At 38.1% G+C, this 21,155-nt stretch overlaps 1 protein-coding gene across 2 annotated transcripts in view; it reads right to left on the bottom strand.

Moving 5' to 3' along the window:
* The window catches only part of map1sa (microtubule-associated protein 1Sa), a 123,238-nt gene that overhangs the window by 12,931 nt on the left and 89,152 nt on the right, over nt 1–21,155 (bottom strand). For both annotated transcript variants that reach the window (XM_073813449.1, XM_073813447.1), the window contains exons 4-5: nt 11,398–11,480; nt 952–1,092 (exon numbers count right to left, since the gene is read on the bottom strand). In XM_073813449.1, the coding sequence (XP_073669550.1) occupies nt 952–1,092; nt 11,398–11,480 (224 nt within the window). The remainder of the gene's footprint in view (nt 1–951; nt 1,093–11,397; nt 11,481–21,155) is intronic.

Here is a 21,155-nt window from a genome sequence, read left to right as displayed (position 1 = left end):
AAAATAAGAAATTAAGCCCTCGTCCAATTCTCTAAATGGTCATTAAAAATTATTATAAAAATTATAAATATTTGTATGTTTTCTGAGAGGTGTACTGTCCAAGACCGTCCAAGACTCAAAGTGATCTTACAATAAAAGAAAAACGAAGTTTAACATATATTGATATTGTTTTTGCTTTGTGTGTGTTAAATCTATTAGTTTTACCTGTGAGTTTAAGGTATGGATGTGGTCATTTTTGTGGTAATTGTGGAGTTTTCTCAACATTAACTTTGCTGACTCTGTCAACTTCAAACAGGTGTAGTTCTATCATGTTTTGTCATATTCCAACAAATTATGCATTGTTTTGAAGTTTTTTAAAAGAGAATTTCAAAATATAAATATCTTATTTTTGAAAATGTGCTCATTCCGACTCAATTTGCCAGCATGGGACACAAATGATGCAGCAGCAAACAAAAATGAAGAAAAGGGTCTTCTGAAAGCAAAATTCATATACAAAACAATGGCTGATGGTTCTGTTGAAAAATGTAAACTGGCTGGTGTAAACATATTTGCATATAAAGCATCTATATTTCCACATCCATGTTGATTAGAGTATTACAAACCTGAAGTTTTAAATTGAGGTACATTTAGAACAGGTAAAAATTTGCGATTAGTTTGTGATATATAAATAATGTAAGGTTGTGATCATAAAAGCTGTTATAAATAGGTCTGTTACTCTTTACTTTCTATTAGATTCACAGTTTCTCTGTCTTTAGGCAGAACTGTCTTTTACATTATGATGGTAAACTCTGCAATAAATCTGCTAATTTCATGTGTTCCGAATCGTGGGACAGGGTCTGTACAGATCATGGATCAACTACATTATGGATCCCTAACCCCTGCAGTAGATTGTAAGCAAGTAAGTATGGTTTTATTCAATGTTGAGACAAAAAACATAAGTAGTGGAGTTACCTCTTCATCTTCAATTATGTGGATGAAGTCATTAAGTGAAAATGACCCTGTTTGCAACACAAGGTCACCAGTCTCCTCAACAGATTGTCCAAAAAGAATTAGCAGCTTGTGAAGAGATGCATCAAAAACAAGATGACGAATCTATGAAAATAAAAACATTAAAAAACATGGCAGACTGTTACCAGGGCTGGACATTTTTTTACTTTTTTCTCACCAGCCACAGTGGCAAGTGGTTTTCAAAGTTACTAGCCACTCAGCATTTTCACTGGCCACAATTTTGTTGTTGGGAAACAATGTATATGATTAAATAACATTTTGGCATGTTAAAATTGCTTAGAGTAATGTTACTTGATTTAGCTATAAATTTAAAATCCTTTCAAATGCAGATTGACCACCTAAATGGAGACTACATAGCCTACATCAGCTGTTATCTGGTATATCACTACAGATCATATCATATGTTTAGCTGCATGAAATACATGCAGGTTAGTAAGGCATACATAGAGAAGCTTCTAATGAATATAAAAAACTGTTGCAGAGGTGTATAATATTAACTGAAGACAAAACACAAAAAACCTAGACAAACACTTCATCAACAGCAGCAGTAAACAACTTGCTTAGTCAAGACATGTACATGAATTGTACTGTGAACGTGTTTATGCAGATTGTATTTTATAAGCTTTAGTATGTTTTCTATTTAAAGTAATTTAATACTTCATTTAAAGGTGGGAAGCATGATTAAAAAAAAAACACTTTGGAAAAGGGAGTTAGGCTGAGTACCAAAACACACTTGTAGCCAATCATCAGTAAGGGGCATGTCTACTAACCAACATGCCTGGGTTGCATAGTTGTGGGGTGGGTCTATTAAAAGAAGGTCCAGATTCTATTGGGGTAGGGGCATGTTTGTTTAGGTGCTTTCAAATATCAACATTGGCTTTCAGAGATCATGCACCCCGCCTTTAAGACACTATTTCACTCACAAATGTTGGGAGGGCATTATTGTTGGGCAAAAGTACAAAAGCACATAATGAAGCGCAAACCTTTCCCCTCAAGGCCTTCACACAAAAGTGTATGTGTGCTCTCATAGCTGAGTGTGAGCCCAGACTGGGTCATGTGCGATTGCAGTGCCCAAGTTCTCTATGATAACCCTTACTTTTTGATGGGTGCAGGGAAAGCTCATGAGAGTTGTAGTTTCGTAGTGTCTTATTGCACATTGTTTATTAAAAACATGTTAAAGTGGCTAGCGGGAGGGGTTGTCTTACTCAGCACAGCTCAAATGTACCCGCATTTGGCAGGTGTTAAAGGGACACTCCACTTTAATGATATTACGCAGTGCCAGAAAAAAGTCCCCTTGGTAACTTTCAATAGCAGAGGACTATTTTTGGGCACTGCGTAATATCATTGTGCCTGCTGCAGCCATGGTACGGGAGCAAAGTCATTGATTATTGCGCCGGAATGAGAGTATAGTTCCTAGCCATATTGGCCATGAAAATCACAACTTTTAAATTTTCTGTCAGTGACAATGCAATTAAAGAAGATTCAGGTTTTAACCTTTTATGAAACAGCTGAAATTCCACAAGGGGTGTGTTCCATTTGTTCCCCAGACGTTGCACAATAAACGTGACACCCAAATATAGCCTTATAAGTCAAGTGAGAGTCGAACGAATGTCCGTTAGCGAACTAATTGTTTACAGTATTTATATCGTAATTCGGTCAGAAACGTCAAGATTGTTAGGCGAACAAATCGTTTTGGATTAAAAGGCTTGGATATTCCATTTCCTTGAACTTGGGGATTTATGAACAATTTGTTTTGGACAATTTCACCGAAGCGGATAAAGGTGAGATTTTGAAAGCAAGTAAATAACCTAAATAACTATATAATAAGTAACTAATACAGGGCTTAAAGTGAAAAAAAATCCTGAGCCTGAACTTTATGTGGCTCAACCAGGACTTTTACCAAGCCGTTTTTTCTATTAACCAATTCTATGAGCAACAGCACAGTCATATTTTCAATGCATATTTTCAACGCTTCGGGACATTTCTGAGATGGACATCTTGTCGGAGGCCATAGAGCTTTTAAACATAAAAAATTAATATTTCTGTATATGTACTGCATTTAAATTCTATTATTAACCTCAACCCCTCAGTTTTATCTAACTACCGCCCTATTTCAAATCTACCGTTCATAGCTAAATTGCTGGAAAGCACTGTAGCCTCCCAACTCCAGTCTTTTCTGGTTAAAAATAATCTCCTTGATCCCTTTCAATCTGGTTTTCGCCCCCTCCATAGTACTGAAACTGCGCTGGTAAAGGTAGTGAATGATCTACTGCTGTCAGCTGATTCTGGCTCTCTTTCCATACTTTTGCTACTAGATCTCAGCTCTGCCTTTGACACAGTCTCTCATGAATTACTCATAACCCGTCTCTCTTATTTGGGTATTTCTGGTTCTGCTCTTTCCTGGTTTTCCTCCTATCTCACAGACAGACAGTTTTTCATCTCAGTTAAGGACTCTAAGTCACCAACTGTCCCCCTGAAGCAAGGTGTTCCCCAGGGATCCGTTCTTGGGCCACTATTATTCATAATCTATATCATACCACTCGGTCAGATTTTACTACGCCATGGTCTCAACTATCACTTTTATGCTGATGATATTCAGTTATACTCTATCTTCACACCCACCCTACCTCCCCAAATTGACAAAATTTCAGATTGTGTAAAGGACATAAAAGATTGGCTTAATTCAAATTTTCTTAAACTTAACATGGATAAAACTGAGATCATTTTCATTGGAACCCCGTCACTAACCACCAATATTTCTTCAAATTTCACCTGTGAAATTGCTGGTTCTCACATCAAAATATCCAATACTGTTAAAAACCTAGGTGTAATCATTGACTCAACGCTTTCTTTTCAGTCCCATATTAATTCACTGGCAAAATCTGCATTTTTTCACCTCCGTCGCATTGCCCAACTCCGCCCATTCATCAGTACTAAAGACGCTGAAACTGTCATCCATGCATTTGTATCATCACGTCTCGATTACTGTAATGCCCTTTTCATTGGTCTACCTGTCAGCTCCATCACCAGGTTACAATATATCCAAAACTCAGCTGCTAGACTTCTCACTCACACTAAGCGTTCTGCTCACATCACTCCAATTTTGAAAGATCTCCACTGGCTTCCGGTAGTCCATCGTATTAAATTCAAAATCCTACTGCTTACCTTTAAATCTCTGCATGGTTTGGCTCCCCCTTATCTCTGCAATATGCTCGTTCCCTACACCCCAGCTCGCTCACTACGTTCCTCTGACTCTAGTCTTCTTGTTCTCCCTCGGTATCGCCTTTCTTCAATGGGGGGCAGGTCTTTCTCTACTATTGCACCCAAACTTTGGAATTCTCTTCCCCGCTCTCTCTGCAGTGTAAATAATATAACTGAATTTAAATCACTACTCAAAACACACCTGTTTTCTGAATGCTACTCTTGCTGATTTGATTACGCTGTATTTATCCCAATATCTCCCTGAATGTTATGTTATGCATCTTAATTTCTGTTTTGTATTGTTGGACTTGTCTTTGTCTCTTCTGTACTTATGTGTCCCTTATCATTGTCATTTTGTTAACATCGCATTTTTTGATGTAAAGCGTCCTTGAGCTCTGGAAAGGCGCTATATAAATAAAACTTATTATTATTATTATTAAACATATAATAATACATAAAAATATAAACAGTGCTTTCAATCTATTTTATACTTTATTTATAAGAGTAAGTTAATCTTTCCTAAACCTTATCTTAAATTAATAAATATAATAATAATAATAATAATAATAATAATAATAAAAAATACAAACTTTTTCTATTAAAACCTTGCACAAAACTAACAAATTAAATTCCTGAAAACATTTATGAACTATTATAGCCTTTACATTTATTTTGGACTTAAATATGTTTGATCTCTGTAAAAATTATTATTGTTGCTCGATGTGTAACTGCATAGCAAGCAACATAATGATATATTAGATTAGGGGTGGGCGGAATGACCAAAAATCTATTTCACGGAATGAGTCATTTTATTTCACGGAATGGAAAATTTCACGGTATACATGTTTTTCTGTTTATATTGTTTTTTGATGATAAAAATGTACAGAAACACACCACTCACTATAACTTTTAACTAAATGCTCACCACAGTTTTAAAATATGAGCAATTTAAAGTTAATAATGTTAAAGTGAAAATGCCCAGAAGATAACAACAGATAAGTCTTGATTAGACAGAATCTTGTTTTTAATTGAGTTATTAATTTTATAGACTATTTAACTCTTTCACCGCCAGCATTTAAAAAAAAAGTTGCCAGCCAGCGCCAGCGTTTTTCATGATTTTCACCAAAGTTTAATGCCTTCCAGAAAATGTTCTTCTTTAAATATATAAACATACAATATACCAAATGAAAGAACAGACCCTCTGTTTTCAAACAAAAAAACCGTTTCATCCTACCTTTAGTGGTTCTTTTGCAATCAGCTTTTGAATATGGGTAGGTTTTTGCAAAAACACCATATTTTGAGCAAAAAGCAGAGATAATTCCATTTTTATGACGGATTTTTCATAGAGATCCCATTCAGAGCGATCTTTAAAACAGACACGGACATGCAGCAGCTTGCCATAGGGCAATACTTCCGGGTTTAAAAAGTTGCGGAAGGGCGCCACCTGGTGGATAATAGCGGTATTGCGGAAAGACGGAAAATCTCGTCATTGGCGGGGAAGCGTTTTCTCTTAATTGACGAGATATCTCGTCAATGGCGGGGAAAGAGTTAAGCTATAGTATGGCTTCATTGTATTTGTATTTATGCATACATTACATTAAACATATGCAATATGTAAAATGAACAGGTATAAACATATGCAAAAACCTACAGACAGGATAAATACCTGTATATGAGAGAATAAGCTCTAGATATTATAAATGTCACAGGTGCTATGATGTGCTGATCATAAAGTTTGTTTTAAAGCTCCACTGTGTAAGATCTACTCCCATCTGGCGGTGAAATTATATATGACAACCAACTGAATATTACTTTCTAGCCCCCCCCCATTCGGAACGCGTTTTAACTCGTAAGGTGGCCGTGTCATGCCAAGGTTAACATGGCTTCCAGTAGCTACTAAGCAAAAGCAATTAAAAAAATGAACAATTTGCAATGTCCTTTGCCTGTGATCCATCAAAGCACACAGATTTATGTTAAACATGGAAAAAGTCTGATTTTCATGATATGTCCGCTTAAAATCACATACGTCCATAAACGTAGCTTAGACACGCCTTTTTCATCGACGCGAGGAAAAATATCCCAGGGGCTGTTACACTTGGTATTAAGATGTGTTTTCGTCGATCGGATCACAAGTGGATGAGAGAGACACATCACGTTTACACGTTTGGTGTTTAAACCCATCTCTTTTTGTCCATTTTCGACCGCTTCTCTCCAGATTACTGAGGGGATGGTTTGTGGACAAGTCCCTCCCATGTCATTTAATCATAGCGGGAGTAATGACGGGTTTAAATGGACGCAAACTAATATTATGTCAGAGTCCAATGCTTATGTTTTAAGTAAACATGTTACATGTCCGTGTATATGTAAGAGCTTTCTCTGATATTGGTGAAATAAGATCGCTCAACTTTCACACGCTTGTAAAATGAAACGAAAGACGCGCAGATCAGTTTTATCAATGAAAGGCTAAAAATAGGGCTGTCACCGTGGGGCTGTTTACACTTGGTATTAAGATGTGTTTTCATCGATCGGATCACAAGTAGACGAGAGAGACACATTACGTTTACACCTGGTATTTAAATCCGTCTCTTTTGTCCACTTTCGATCACTTCTGTCCTGAATACTGTGAGGGGACGGTCCATGAGACGGTGGGCGAGTCTCTCTGCTGTCATTTAAACGCGAGCGGGAGTAATTATGAGTTTATATGGACGCAAACTAATATTATGTCGGAGTCCACTGCTTGTTTAGCAAGTAAACATGCTGCACAGAGTTTTGTATGTGTGTATGTTAGAGCTTTCTCTGAATTTTCAGCGCAATTGATGAAATAGGATCGCGCAACTTTCACGCTTTCAAAACGAAACTACGGAGAAGACCCGCAGTAGTTTTATCAATGAAATGCTAAAAATAGCGCTGTTCACCGTATGTTCATGCCAGAAGTAAAAAAAAGACGTAAAATTTGTGTTTAATACCTCAGATTAGATAAATGGGCGGAGAGAAGGCGGTCGCGTATGGCATGTTCGAACACATTTAACCACATTGCGTTCCGCAGCTCCAAAGCGATCTGATCAAAAGTGGTTTCGACTACCTCTGGATGTGGTTGAAAGTGGTCGAAAGTGGACGCGTTCAAAACGTTTTGAACACCGTTTACACCTGGCATTAACGTCGTCCACTTGTGATCTGATCAACGAAAACGCATGTTAATGCCAAGTGTAAACAGCCTCCGTGTGTTTGTGCTAGAGGTCAGAAAAGATGAAAAACATTTATCTCAGTACCTCAGATTACATAAATGGGCGGAGAGACGGTGTGTGGCTGTTCGAACACATTAAACCACATGCATGTTTACACTAACAAGTGTTATGCATAATCATGCTATAGTTAGCCAAGGAACTATAAAACTTCAAGTTTACAACATAGACTGTATAGATGTAAACAAATATGCTGAATTACCTGTGGAGAAGATATAAAGTGCAACTTCTGTCTCCCTTGAGTCCCATCTTGGAAAACTAACATTACTCCAATATTGACTTTGGTCTTGTTGTTTTTCCTGTTGCGTTGTCGTTTTAAATCCCCTTTTCGCTTCCTTGGTGACGTGTTTTAATGGCCTCGAAAATAGATCTTCAACAGGCTTTCAAATCTGCCTCAAATCAAAGATTGCGGGATTATCACGGGTTGCAGCCGAAGGATTCAGTCTGCACAGGTCGCATATGTGGGCTGCATACGTCATCAAACCTGGTTTATTTAAATTAACTGAGCATTACATTCACAAGTCATAATCATATTACATAAATTTACAATTAACTAAGAATAATTGTCAGCTTTATAATTGTTAATATTCTGAAATAAGACTGTCTTGATGACGTATACCGCCTACACATGCAACCTCGGGAGGCTTCAGCTAGCGGCCAGCGTGAGTGTAGTCTGAAAGCGCGAAATGCGGAGCTTGAATTTCAGGAATGTCCCTCGTCGGCAAATGAATTTCAAAGATGGAGGCACAACATGGATGCGCCAGTCAAGCGATTCGACCGCATGTATTTTAAATAGCAGATTCTACACTTAAGAGCAGGGTGCGATTTGCCGGGGGGATGTGTGGGATTTCCCCCTTTCTGGTCAATGTATCCCTGCCTCTGCTTAATTATTTTTATCCCCGGTGGGGATAAATTTATCCCCCCCTCAAAGTGATCTGTGCTACTACATTAGTGGCGAGACCGATCACAAAACTTATCAGGGATCCGTGGTTTGTTCAAAGTCAATTTTATTTTAAAATGCGCTACTTTGGCTGGCTCTGATATAGCTGCCGCGCAGCCTCTCTGTATTAACCACTCTGCAGACTTGCTCAATGTCCCGCCCACGGCGCTATCTGATTGGTTACAGACCCGGTTACACCTCACGAGTAATAGCCTATCAACACTTGCGAGATGGTTATGGAGCTGTTCGTTGAAACTATGAAATGCAGCATATTCAGCCGCATATTAATAAAGCGGGAATAAACATAACATAATCTGATTGAATGTACAAAAATCCAAGGCATTCGAGTGAGAAAAATATTAAAAAGCCTTTAATTCACTGGGCTACATACAAAATTTAAAAGGTAGATCTACGCGTTTCGGCTTACGCCTTCATCAGGTGTATCCTGATGAAGGCGTAAGCCGAAACGCGTAGATCTACCTTTTAAATTTTGTATGTAGCCCAGTGAATTAAAGGCTTTTTAATATTCTTCTCACTCGAGTGCCTTGGATTTTTGTACATTCAGTATATTATTTCCTCTTAACGTCCAAAGAGCACCAGTGTTTGTTACAAAGAAGACCAGTGTAGCACGCTCTGCTATTTCTCATATAACAATCTGATTATCTGTTTATGATACCAAGCAGAGTTAGTGTCCCAGTCACACCACTGAGAATGGCCGAAGTTGCACATGATAAATGCCGATGAGGCGTTTAGCGAGGCACAAGCGTCCAGTTTGCGCAAATAAGGCTAATTGACTAACACATAATGCATCTGACTTTTCTATCATTTCACTGTAGCTCAGCAGCATCGCGGTGTAAAGTTAATGTTATTACTTTAAAAGCAGCATTAAAACTGTTTCTACTCTGTAATGGTTTAACTTTGCAATCAATACATTGTTCATATTTATGTTTAACTTGACACTACGTTGTGCCATATAGTTTTGTCATTCAAGATTTAATTCTTACGTGTTTTTTCGTTGTGCATGATCACAGTTCATATGTGTGAGGAAAGATAAGCTATTAGAGTAAAAATATTGCGTTAGGCTGCTTTATCAGTTAATAAGAAAAAAGATTTTACAATTCCTGCAAATGCTGTGAGTTCATGTTCTCCTGATTTATTTTTATGAATGTTTTGAAATGTGCTGTGGACAGAGACGCATTATGTCAAGAATTATAAAAAAAAATCGTCAATAAGCTCATAATTTGTGCTAAAATAGTCTAAATGTTTAGTTTTAAAACCATTTTAAAAAGCTGGTTATATTTTGATGTTTCAGCGCAAGTTCAGCAGACAGTGAGGTTCGGGTTTGTTCCGATAAGAGCTCGTGAGCGGAGAGCACATTTCTGAATATTAGAAATATTTTAATTAGAAATATATAAAAAAATAATATTATAATGGATTTTGTTTAGGTCGGACAATGATTACCAAATTTCTCTCTCATATTGCTCTTCATAACCACTGAAAACAGTCAAAAAAGTTAAAACTAGTGGTGGGTACAAAATGACTCATGACGAAATATGGTGGGTACCCACCATCGCCGAAATCGACGCCTATGAAAAGGTTGAAGGGGACCGGTTATTATTACCAGTTCGTTAATTCAAATGTAGCCGCGCGGTATGCGTGCTCATAATGGAAGTGACACGCTCGTTTTTTCCAAGCGCGTCCGTGCCGAAAGTGCCTCCGAGTGTAATTTGCAAGTTTTGCCTGTGCCAAGTACAGACCTGCCCTCGAGCCGGAAATCCGGCCCCCGGCCGGAATACTTTAAGCCCTGCTAACAACTAGATTACAGTTTTATGACTGCTTTAAATCATATTATGCTTTGTGTGTGCGCTTAATGGAATCCCGAGAGTCTACGCTTTCAAACGATGTGCCACATGACCATATATTTTAAAGATTTAATGCTTCAAAGTTACAATGACATTTATGTAGCCTCACTTCTGAGGGAGGGGGGTGCCATGTACGGCACAGTGATCTTTATCAGGTTAAATAGGAAAAATATCAAAACTCTTTGGTCATTTTTGAGCGTGATGCTAATGTTCTAATCAGATTAAATGGATTATGCTAAGCCATGCTTAAAGTGGTAACGCCAGACCTGGAGATCAGTTAAATTGATTTCAAAGCAGTAAAAAAAATTTAACTCTAGGGGAGCTGGAAAATAAGCCTATATTAAAAAAAGTGGAGTGTCCCTTTAATGTCAGGCCCTGACCGTTTCACTGTTAACACAAACAAGGTCATGTCTAATTGTTAAATGGAATAAATGTCATTAAGCCCCTTAATTAAGAATTTATTAGAGTTTAATGTATGAACATGAAGAGCAAACATAACTGAGCGAGATGTACTTACAGATATTTTAGGCTATAAAACATTTTTTGTTTCATAGAGTAAACATCTCCTCACTATCTGCTAGCTGCCAGTCCCCTGAACACACTGTATAAGAACGCAGTCTCTGTAGACAGCCCAGGCTTCGCAAACTGCATCAAAAACAAAGTGGTCAAACCTACCACCATGAAACAAAGTGTTCCAGCCAATAAACAACAAGAAGGATTTGGGAGTGGGAGTTGGGCGTATTCATGACTCGTTTAGAAAGCACGGAAGGGAGGGGACTAGTTAGCTACGCTCCGTTTTGTTTGACAACACTTAAAATGTCAACAAGAAGTGACGTCACACAGATTCGCTTAGAGCGCCTTTAACATTGGGAAAACAGACAAATATGCAATAAAAATTTGAATTTGGGATGTGTGTGTTTAACAGTACAAGACTACTATGTAGCACTTGCAAACATAAGTGGACCATCAATATCATATTGACCAACAGGTTATTTGCCTTATAAAAGCATTTTTAAATTTGTAACTACTTTTAGTAGCGGGTAGCTTATCTACCTATAGTTTCAGAGTAGCTTCCCCAACATTCCTGTCCGGGTATATGTGGACCATGTTCTTTGGTGTATTGTAGACTAGATAATGTACTCACTTCTGAGAAAACCAAAGCACGAGATGGGTTAACCACCACCTTGGTCTCAAGTACATCCCCATTGTGCTGAAGTGTCTTCTGGCCTGTGAATATATAAAATAAAGGTTAAGCCTGAAGATGCAAGAAGGTGGCTTCCAGAATACATAAATGTGGCAGCCAAACAAACATAGTCAAACTGCTCCTCTGTTGGATTCTGATGTTGATTAAGTGCAAATAATGCTTATTAATGACAGATTGTTGACAACTTACAAGACAATGCTACAAAATCATTTAGTTTTGACTCATCCCACTAGAAACCATAGCTGCTAGTTTAATTTAATTTAGCTATAGTAGAACTAAAATAGATCAAATGAAAAAGGAAATGATATTTTATATAAGGGCTAGGGCTTCATTTGATTATTAATATAATTATATGATGAAACAAATTATTAGGATCTTAATAAAGTTTTAGTTTACAAACATTTAAGTTTACAATGTATTATATTAATGAAAATAATTTTAAACTTGTCATTACAAAGGCTTAAGGGTTTAGGTCAAGATTTCTTTATTTCATACCCGCAGATAAAATTGTTTTGCAGATCCGCACACGTTACAAGCTCTATCGTGCAAAGTAAAGCCCACAAACCCTCTCATGCGAGGAAAAGCACGCAATGTGCATGTTAATGTGAAACTATGATGATAATAATAATCACCAACTATCGTCTTAAAAGCCTGCTACTTGCGATATGTCTGAAGATCGTTGATACACGATAGAGCTGAAGATCTTTGCCCGAACCCGACGGGACCCGTCGGGACCCGACGGGCTCGGGCGGGTTCGGGCTTCCTTTCTAACATTTTACACGGGCTCGGGGCGGGCTCGGGCTTGCGCTCCGGCTTTGTGAGGTAAATGAGCGGTCAAGTTCAATCAGTAGCGCAGGATCGCGCTGAATTCATTTACAGTGGATTGGATTTAATGATTTTCCTCATCAAAAACATGTAGCCTAATCTTGGTGAGTAGGTTTTTCAATGTATAACTAAATATGAATCGAGTCTTAAATACATCATTTAGACAGAGGATATAGACTAATGTTGGCAGTAATGGAGAGAAGTGCCGACGCAAATCCCGCGGAGCCTTTCTCTTAATTTCGTTATTGCCAAATACCCATCTTAATTCAGAATGTATTATCTTAATTTAATTCGTTAAGAAATAATAATTTTATTGGCATATTTATAGTGTAGGCTATTGCATAAGCCTATTTAGAATGAGATGTTACAATGTTACAGATGACTTATTTTATTTCTTTGTTTCAACTTCCAAGTGGCGTGTAGATTATTAGTCATGAATAAATAATGTTAAAACCTGTGTAAATTTCTCATTCTTGACAAAAGCTGTGTGTGTGCGCACATTTAAATAATGTCGGGCTGTAAACGGGTTCGGGCTTTTAAATAGCTGTCAATCTAAATGTACGTTCGGGTTCGGGCTGCATTCTGTCGGGCTCCGGACATTTCGGGCCTAACTTTTAAGGCCCGATTACAGCTCTAATACACGATACTATCGTCTATAGGTTGGTTTCACGTGACGTCGCATTGCTGCTTCGCGAAAGCGCGAAACTCAGATGGAGGGCAGGAAGTGAAGTAGCTGGATCTACCGTATGTTAAAATGCCTATGTTTTGTGTAATTTACGGCTGTTCCAATCGGTCTAACCCAGAAAAAGGGAAGGGGGTTTATAGAGTTCCAAAGATTGTCGTTCATAAAGGTGAAAAATGTAAATATCTCACAAAACAACGACGGAAAAAGTGGATTTTAAGCGTACGTCTGCCGCCGGGAGGAGCAAACTCTGCTAATGCCCGCAGCGATCACTTCGTCGGAGGTATGTTGATATATAACTTGTTTTTTGTGGCTGTGTTTATATAACATTAGGTTGACGTTAAATGCTCATTTACGTAGTAATGATTATTAAGTAACCAGTAGTCTAATGGACCTCATTTCTACTTTTTAGGCTGCCCTACTGCTTTGTGTGACGCTAAGTCGGAATGAGCTCCGACATTCAACCTCGGTTAACTTACCAAAAACTAAACTCAAATCATAGGCATCTCTGCCACGAGAGCAGATGACAAAGTTTAAGGAACACAAACAAAGACGGTCGGAATGTACAGAGGCTATTGGATCTCCAATAGACAGCTGAGAGCCCGGATCTGACGCAGACAGCCGAGAGCTCCGAACCGAAGCAGCCAGCTGACAACTACTCACAATCAGAGGGCATCAGTGGGAATGGGACATTAAATGATCAAGGTAAATTATTGTACTAAGATGTGTAACTAGCATTATTATTAAATGTTACAAATGTGATTGTCAGAAAATCACCCTGTGTAATTGGACCAGAGAACTTGAATGTTTGTAAAAAGGTTGTCAACAAACTCCACAAAAATTCACATAATTCATATTCATGAATTTCAGGTGAAACTCAAAAAATTTGAATATTGTGCAAAAGTTTATTTCAGTAATTCAACTTTTAAAAGGTGAAACTAATATATTATATAGACTCATTACATGCAACGTCAGATTTTCAAGCCTTTATTTGTTATAATTTTGATGATTATGGCTTACAGCTTATGAAACCCAGAATGAAAAATTAGAATATTGTAAAAAGGTTTCACCTATAAGTTGAATTACTGAAATAAATGAACTTTTGCACAATATTCTAATTTCTCAAGTTTCACCTGTAACTAATTATGCTCCCCACTGCTATATTGCAGGCTTGGCAGATGCGGCATGCCAGGACTGAGCTGATGATGGATGACATTGAGAAGATGTAGGATGTTCTGAGACATAACACAACAGAGCTGAGAGATCTTTGGACCAAACCATGAAGATGACAAAGTTCTACACAGGGCTCCCCAACTTCTTAGATTTAATTCAGATTTATTAGCTGTGCGAACCCTATATCACATGTGGTCGTATGTCTGTGCTGTCTAAATTTGAATAGTTAATTTGAGTTTGCTAAATAAATGTAAGAGCTGTCCAAATTGAAAACAACCTTCACTGACATCTGAAAAACACATCAGTGCCCTTTGTTTTGCTTCAAAATGCACACAAGTAATGTTTTTAGTAAGGCATGTTTGTTAAAACTAGTTATATTTCATAATTAAACTAAGGCCTAGTCCTGGCTGAAAGATTTAGCTTGAAGATTTATAAATGCCTGTTATTTGCTGTGTCTTGACTAATCTTTGGGAGTCTGTCATCCCATTAGAGTAAAGAGGAGGGAGGGTCATCAGTCACATCATGTGTTTTCAAATGTAATATTTTTATCCACTAATCTAATTGTACTGGCAATATGTATTATATGAAATTAAATGGATGCCAATGTATTATTGCACACCATGTTCTTGTAGTTATTATAACAATTGTTTAAAAAATCTTATAAATAAACCAATGGCATTTAATCACAACAATATTCAAAATCTTGTCTCATACGACACTATTGATTTAACAGAAATATATCACACAGCCTACTTTAAAGAGTGCTTGGAGTTCATATCCTTTCATCACATTACACATGTAAGTTTGTAACTTGCTGTCGCAGTATTTCTGGAACAGTTTCTAAAAAAAACACACCATCCCAAAGTTTAAGATCTGGCAAAAAAAATCCTTTCAACAAAAATTTCATTACTGTAGTAGTTAAGACTTTGGTCCAGCGTGACATTATCTGCATCGATACGATGTCTGAAGGACCAGATAGTCGGTGATGTCAACCGCCTTGACTGTCGGTAAATCTTTCAGTTCTACCGAAAAATCACTCATCATCATGAGGTAAGGGTCACGTCTAACATATGTTAATAAACTCCTTGTATCTATGTCTTGAAACTGGATCTAAATCTGTAAAATACGGACTCTCTGCAACGGTTCCCTCCATAGACGTATTCAGATTTTTACTTCCTGCCCTCCATCTGCCCAAAGTCCCGCCCTCGCGCGTCATCAAAATCATGTGACTGAAACCCTTCTATTGGCACAACCCTATTTGCCGCAAAAACAAAAGTGTTCCTTTACAGTCTGGTTTTCCATCTCGGAGCCACAAACCAGCAACCCGAGGGAAGTAATAGAAACTCGTTTGGGGTGCAGCTCCACACTTAAGATAATACTGGCCTTCTGATTCAACAGAGTTGTATAAATGTATTCAAAGACCTTTACTCCTATTATCTTACTCGCCCACCTGACAATTTGGTTTAAGAATTTCTTGTTCTTTATGATAGACTTCCATACCACATCACAATGGAAAATTTCCTAATAGATTCAATAAAAGCAAAATAAAACAATGACATCATGTGTCTGTCAATGTGAAATTTGGCAAAATTCCTAAGGCAACTCAGAAGCTGATGACCCTTGTCAATTTGGAAACAATGACTATACCCAGGTATTTGTAATAGTCCTTTAATAGCTGTGCTGACGTGATCTACAGCAGATGTTCTAAAATCAATAATCAAGTCTTTCGTTTAGATGTCATTTATAAGTCCTGTTTCATGCAATAAATGCTCCAGCAAAATTAATAATAAATTTACGCAACAAGGTCATATTTAATGTGTTCATTCATAAAAGTAGGTCATACCCGTATTATGAAACTGCGCGTCTGTCATAACTCCAGACAAGCTCGCTGAAATCTTCATGCTAAGCGTTCACAATATAACATCCATTTGCAGTTTTTATCCACAAACGTATTACATATGAGAAATACTGATATTTCTATGTTGTTTACATGGATTAATTGTATAAAATAATCCTCAATCCATATTGTTTTTTAATAACCGTGCACGCAGAGTGTATTCTACTATGGAAAAGGCATATGCGATCAGGTTAGTTAGAGTCTCATGTGTAAAATGAGCCCCACACATTATGATTAATATTTCACAAACTGCTAATAAGTTTTGTGTTTTACAGTCTTGTGCTGTTGTTTTTGTGTCATATTCTCCTGCACCTGTTGTCTGTACTCCACAGTAACTTAGACTGCTTGTCTTTCTGATCCACAATCTTTATTTGCAAACATTGTTGATGTACCTAACAAGTTACATTCTGCATGTATTCTGAATGTATATTTTGAGGACAAAAGCTTATTATTAGTGGCAGATTGCTGTCTGGATGCTTTCTGTATCGCCCATCACTGAATGAATGATGAAGCCATTTAAATGCCATAAATATACGTCACTGCCCAGGGGCGCCACTAGGGATGGGACGGTTAGAAAATTTCATATCATGATTATAGTGACCGAAGTTATCACGGTTATCAATATTATCATGGTTTTCTTAAATTGAGATGGAAATGTTCAAAAAGAACTGATACACACACTGAAAACATTAAGTTTTATTTTTGAAAATCAGCAAACAACAAATACAATTAGCAGCTATATGCACTTTTTTAAGCATAAATTTAAGAAATCGGGGTGTCCAGCCTTTTATGTTTGGCAATCTACTTTTAAAATGATAGAGCCGACAAGACCTACCTGCTAAAATACATTTTTTAACAAAACACTGTTACATTTTTAATAACAATTAATGGGCCCTATTTTAACGATCTGAAACGCAAGTGCCAAGCGCAACGCGCAAGTGAGTTTGTGGGCGGATCTTGCGCACTGTTGCTATTTTCCCGGCGTGAGAAATAACTCTTGCACCGGGCGCAAATCAATAAAGGGGTTGGTCTGAAGTAGGTTCATTATTCATAGGTGTGGTTTGGGCGTAACGTCAAATAAACCAATCAGAACGCTATCCAACATTCCCTTTAAACGCAAGGGCGCAAGTTCCATGGCGGGTTGCTATTATTATGACGGATTTACCAGGCGTACGCCAGGAGCGGTTTACAGCCGAGGAGACCCACGTTCTTGTAAGAGCAGTCAAAGACAGAGAAGTTTTTTTTTTATGGGGATAGGAGAAACTCGCCCAAATCAGCCTAGGTTAAACAGGCGTGAGAGGAAATAGCCACAGTCTCATCAGCTGGCATCCCCATCGTTGCGCCAAGCGCTACAATGATGTCAGGAGACGGGGGAATCCCAAGCTTGCCAGCATAAATCGGGCACGCCGTGTAACGTGAGGTGGATCTGCCTCTACACAGACGCCAGCAGAGGACATCGCTGCGAGCAGAGGACATCGCTGCGTCCACCCTCACCGCTGAAAGGGTTTGGGGGCTTTGAAATCGGACCCAAGAAACGCAAGCAAGGTCCAACCCCAAAGTACTCTTACAAATCAAGTTCATATACATTAAAGGGGTCATAGCATGAAAATGTTAGCATTGCCACTTTGTAGGTTTGAGCAAAAATGTGTCGTTTTGGGTGTGTTTTTTAAAATGCAAATGAGCGGATGAAGTGCAAACACTCATCACAATGATGGTGGTTTGTTGTAATTCAAACTCAATTGTGCTGTCAAGTCCTTCTTTTCGCTCTCTTTCTCTCTGCACTAAATAGCAGTGCAGTGGTTGGATAGTGCAGATTAAGGGGGCGGTATTATTCTAATAAGATATCCTTATGACATCATAATGAAAGCCAAATTTCAATGACCTATTTTTGCTCACACCTACAAAGTGGCAATGCTAACATTTTCATGCCATGGCCCCTTTAAGGTTTCTAATGAAAACATTTTAATTATTATTTACATAAAATAAACGTAATACAGCCACACAACAAACTTATGAAAATATTTTAATCGTTATTTGCATGAGAATTTTTTAACGCAGCCACAAAATAAATAAAAACTATCACCACAATGCTCACCACTATGATTCCCCTTATCTCATGTGTTAATATTTTTTAGTGTAACAATTTATGATTTGCAAAAATAACTGTTGCATCTGTGTAGATTAGATGCAAAGTGTATGCGCGTTGTGCACGCTATACATTATGGTCAAGCATGGCCCTTAAAATAGCATAATGCGCAACGCGCCACTGACTTTAAACTTTTTTTTCTGGTCAGTGGCGCAATTGTTTTTTGAAACTGCAAAATAGCATCAGGGATGGTTTGCGCCGGAACACGCCTCTTTTTTTGCGCTGAACCGCCCAGGGAGCGCAAGTTCATTCCCTAGTTTGCCGACGTGCGTCTGTGAAGGGAAAAACCCGCTGTGCGCCAGTGCAAAATACGAATGATACATGCGTCACTGACAAAGTCAATTGCGCTGGGTGCAAGATAGGGCCCTAAATGTGTGTTAGAAGGACTATCTCTACGTTGAATTTAGGGCTGCCACCATTACTCCATTCTTTTTGAGGAGTTAAAAAAATCCTTGAGTACATGCCGAGTACTCCTTTTAGCAGAATAGCGGAGATGCGGTTTTGATGAAATAAACTAGAAAATGACAACATTATCAGAAGCATCTCTCTCTCTCTCTCTCTCTCTCTCTCTCTCTCGATCGATCGTGCGTACATACACCATGCGTGTGGCTCAACTCCTGCATGAAGGCAATAATGTGCATCCAGATTTCGGAAGTTAGACGACTCCGCTGCAGCGGGCCGGCATAAGATTTATAAAAACACACTTGAGAAGAAATGCGCAGCAACTCAAAAAGACTTGTTTCTAAGACCATAATGCCAATTTGGCGCTTTGTTTTCCAAAGCTCGTGGAGGCGTGGAGCAGCATACACAGTTATTAACTTATGTGCGATCTACCGGCATTGCATTTGCGATCGACTGGTCGTATTGGACATCCCTGCATTAAATGAACATTAACATGGAGCCCTGAGATGTATGAACCTGTTTTAATTGAACAGTACCTTAAAGGAATAGTCTACTCATTTTCAATATTAAACTAAGTTATTACCTTAACTAAGAGTTGATACATCCCTCTATCATCTTAGTGCGTGCACGTAAGCGCTGGGGCACCCTGCGACACTTCAATAGCATTTAGCTTAGCCCCATTCATTCAATGGTACCAAACAGAGATAAAATTAGAAGTGACCAAACACATCAACCTTTTTCCTATTTAAGACGAGTAGTTATACGAGCAAGTTTGGTGACACAAAATAAAAAGTAGTGCTTTTCTGAGCGGATTTAAAAGGGTAACTATATTGTATGGCGGAATAGCACTTTTGGGAGTACTTCGACTCGCCTGAAAAATCCGCTCCCCTTCTCCCTCTCATAATGGGAAAGGGAGAGTGTTACTGCGCGCGAGTCGAAGTACTCCCAAAAGTGCTATTCCGTCATACAATATAGTTACCCTTTTAAATCCGCTCAGAAAAGCGCTACGTTTTATTTTGGCCACCAAACTTGCCTTGTCTTAAATAGGAAAAACGTTGATGGGTTTGGTCACTTCTAACTTTATCTCTGTTTGATACCATTGAATGAATGGGGCTAAGCTAAATGCTATTGAAGTGTCGCAGCGCGCCCCAGCGCTTACGTGCACGCACTAAGATGATAGAGGGATGTATCAACTCTTCTTAGTTAAGGTAATAACATAGTTTAATATTGAAAATGAGTAGACTATTCCTTTAAATAAGAACATCAAATGCACACATAAGCAACGCATTGAAACACAGTGCACCAGTTACTGCATTCCGCCACGCCTTCACGTGCAAAAACCAATGTTGCATGCGCGCGCCTGCGTCAAGCTGATTCTGGCTGGACAGGATTTACCGCGAGTTTTCAAAATCACGGTAATCAAACACGGTTGTAATGATAATTACATTTTAAACGATAATACTAACCGGCAGAACATTTTATCATGGTTAATCGTGAAACCGGTAATCGTCCCATCCCTAGGCGCTACTAACTTCTTCCACCCTGAAGCTATTTTGGGGATTTGGCCTACCCAATTTCAAAAGCTTCCCATACCCACATGCAGAGGTTTACATACAAAAGTTTGGTATCATTTTACAGGGAACCCTTTGAAATTACATAAAACACTGTTGAAAGTGCTAAACATGGTTGTATGTGATGTCAGTCCTCTAATAAACACAAAAATAAATAGGTGCTTTTTGATGTTTTTTTTCTAAAGTTTTTATTTGAAAGTGTATAACTCTGGACCTGCACTGTAAAAAATCAAATTCATGAAATGTTGGATGGGCAAAAATATATAAGTTAAACCAATTTTCTTGTTTGGGATTAATTGAGAAGACATATTATTTTAAGTCTACATAAATCTTTGTTTAAAACATTAAATGAATGGTTATTTTCAAATCCAGTCAACATTCAGAATGGCTAGTGTTTACTGAACTAATTAAAACTAATCTGGTCAATATGTGGACTTATGACAGCTATGTTTCCTGACAACAAAATGCTCATATTATAACTGTTATTTGGTCACAAAATGTAATTGTAAGAGTTGTTCAGGTGTGAATGTATGTGCTTACAGTTTAAATATGCGGTCAGTTAATAAAGATAGCGTCTATTTAAAAATGTGCTCGGACACTTTCAGACGGAGATGAGCTCCAGAAGAGCTCCAGAAAATCACTGGCGCTTAAGCACTCACACCCTGCCCAGCGCAGCCTCGCCTCAGCAAGCCCCTCAGAAATCGACTGCTGGCTCTGATATTTCTGTGGCGTTTAAACATTTAATTCATTTTAATTCCTTATACTTAATAATAAAAGGGTTATGTTTTAAATCATATTTCAGGATTGCACTTAATTAATATTGCTGTTGAGTGATGTTCATATCTTTCACATTTGTTATAACCGGACTGCGTCTTGCCTGCGAATTTGAACTTCAGAGCTGAAGGAGCGGGTGGAGAAATAGTCCCAATATCATAACAATCTTAAATAAAACTTCTAAATATACCCGTGTGTGTGTGTGTATGTGTGTGTGTGTGTGTGTGT

This window comes from Paramisgurnus dabryanus, chromosome 24 (genome assembly GCF_030506205.2).
Source record: "Paramisgurnus dabryanus chromosome 24, PD_genome_1.1, whole genome shotgun sequence".
Lineage (NCBI taxonomy): Eukaryota > Metazoa > Chordata > Actinopteri > Cypriniformes > Cobitidae > Paramisgurnus > Paramisgurnus dabryanus.
The sequence above is the reverse complement of the archived record's forward strand: the minus strand, read 5'-3'. Positions and strand labels throughout refer to the sequence as shown.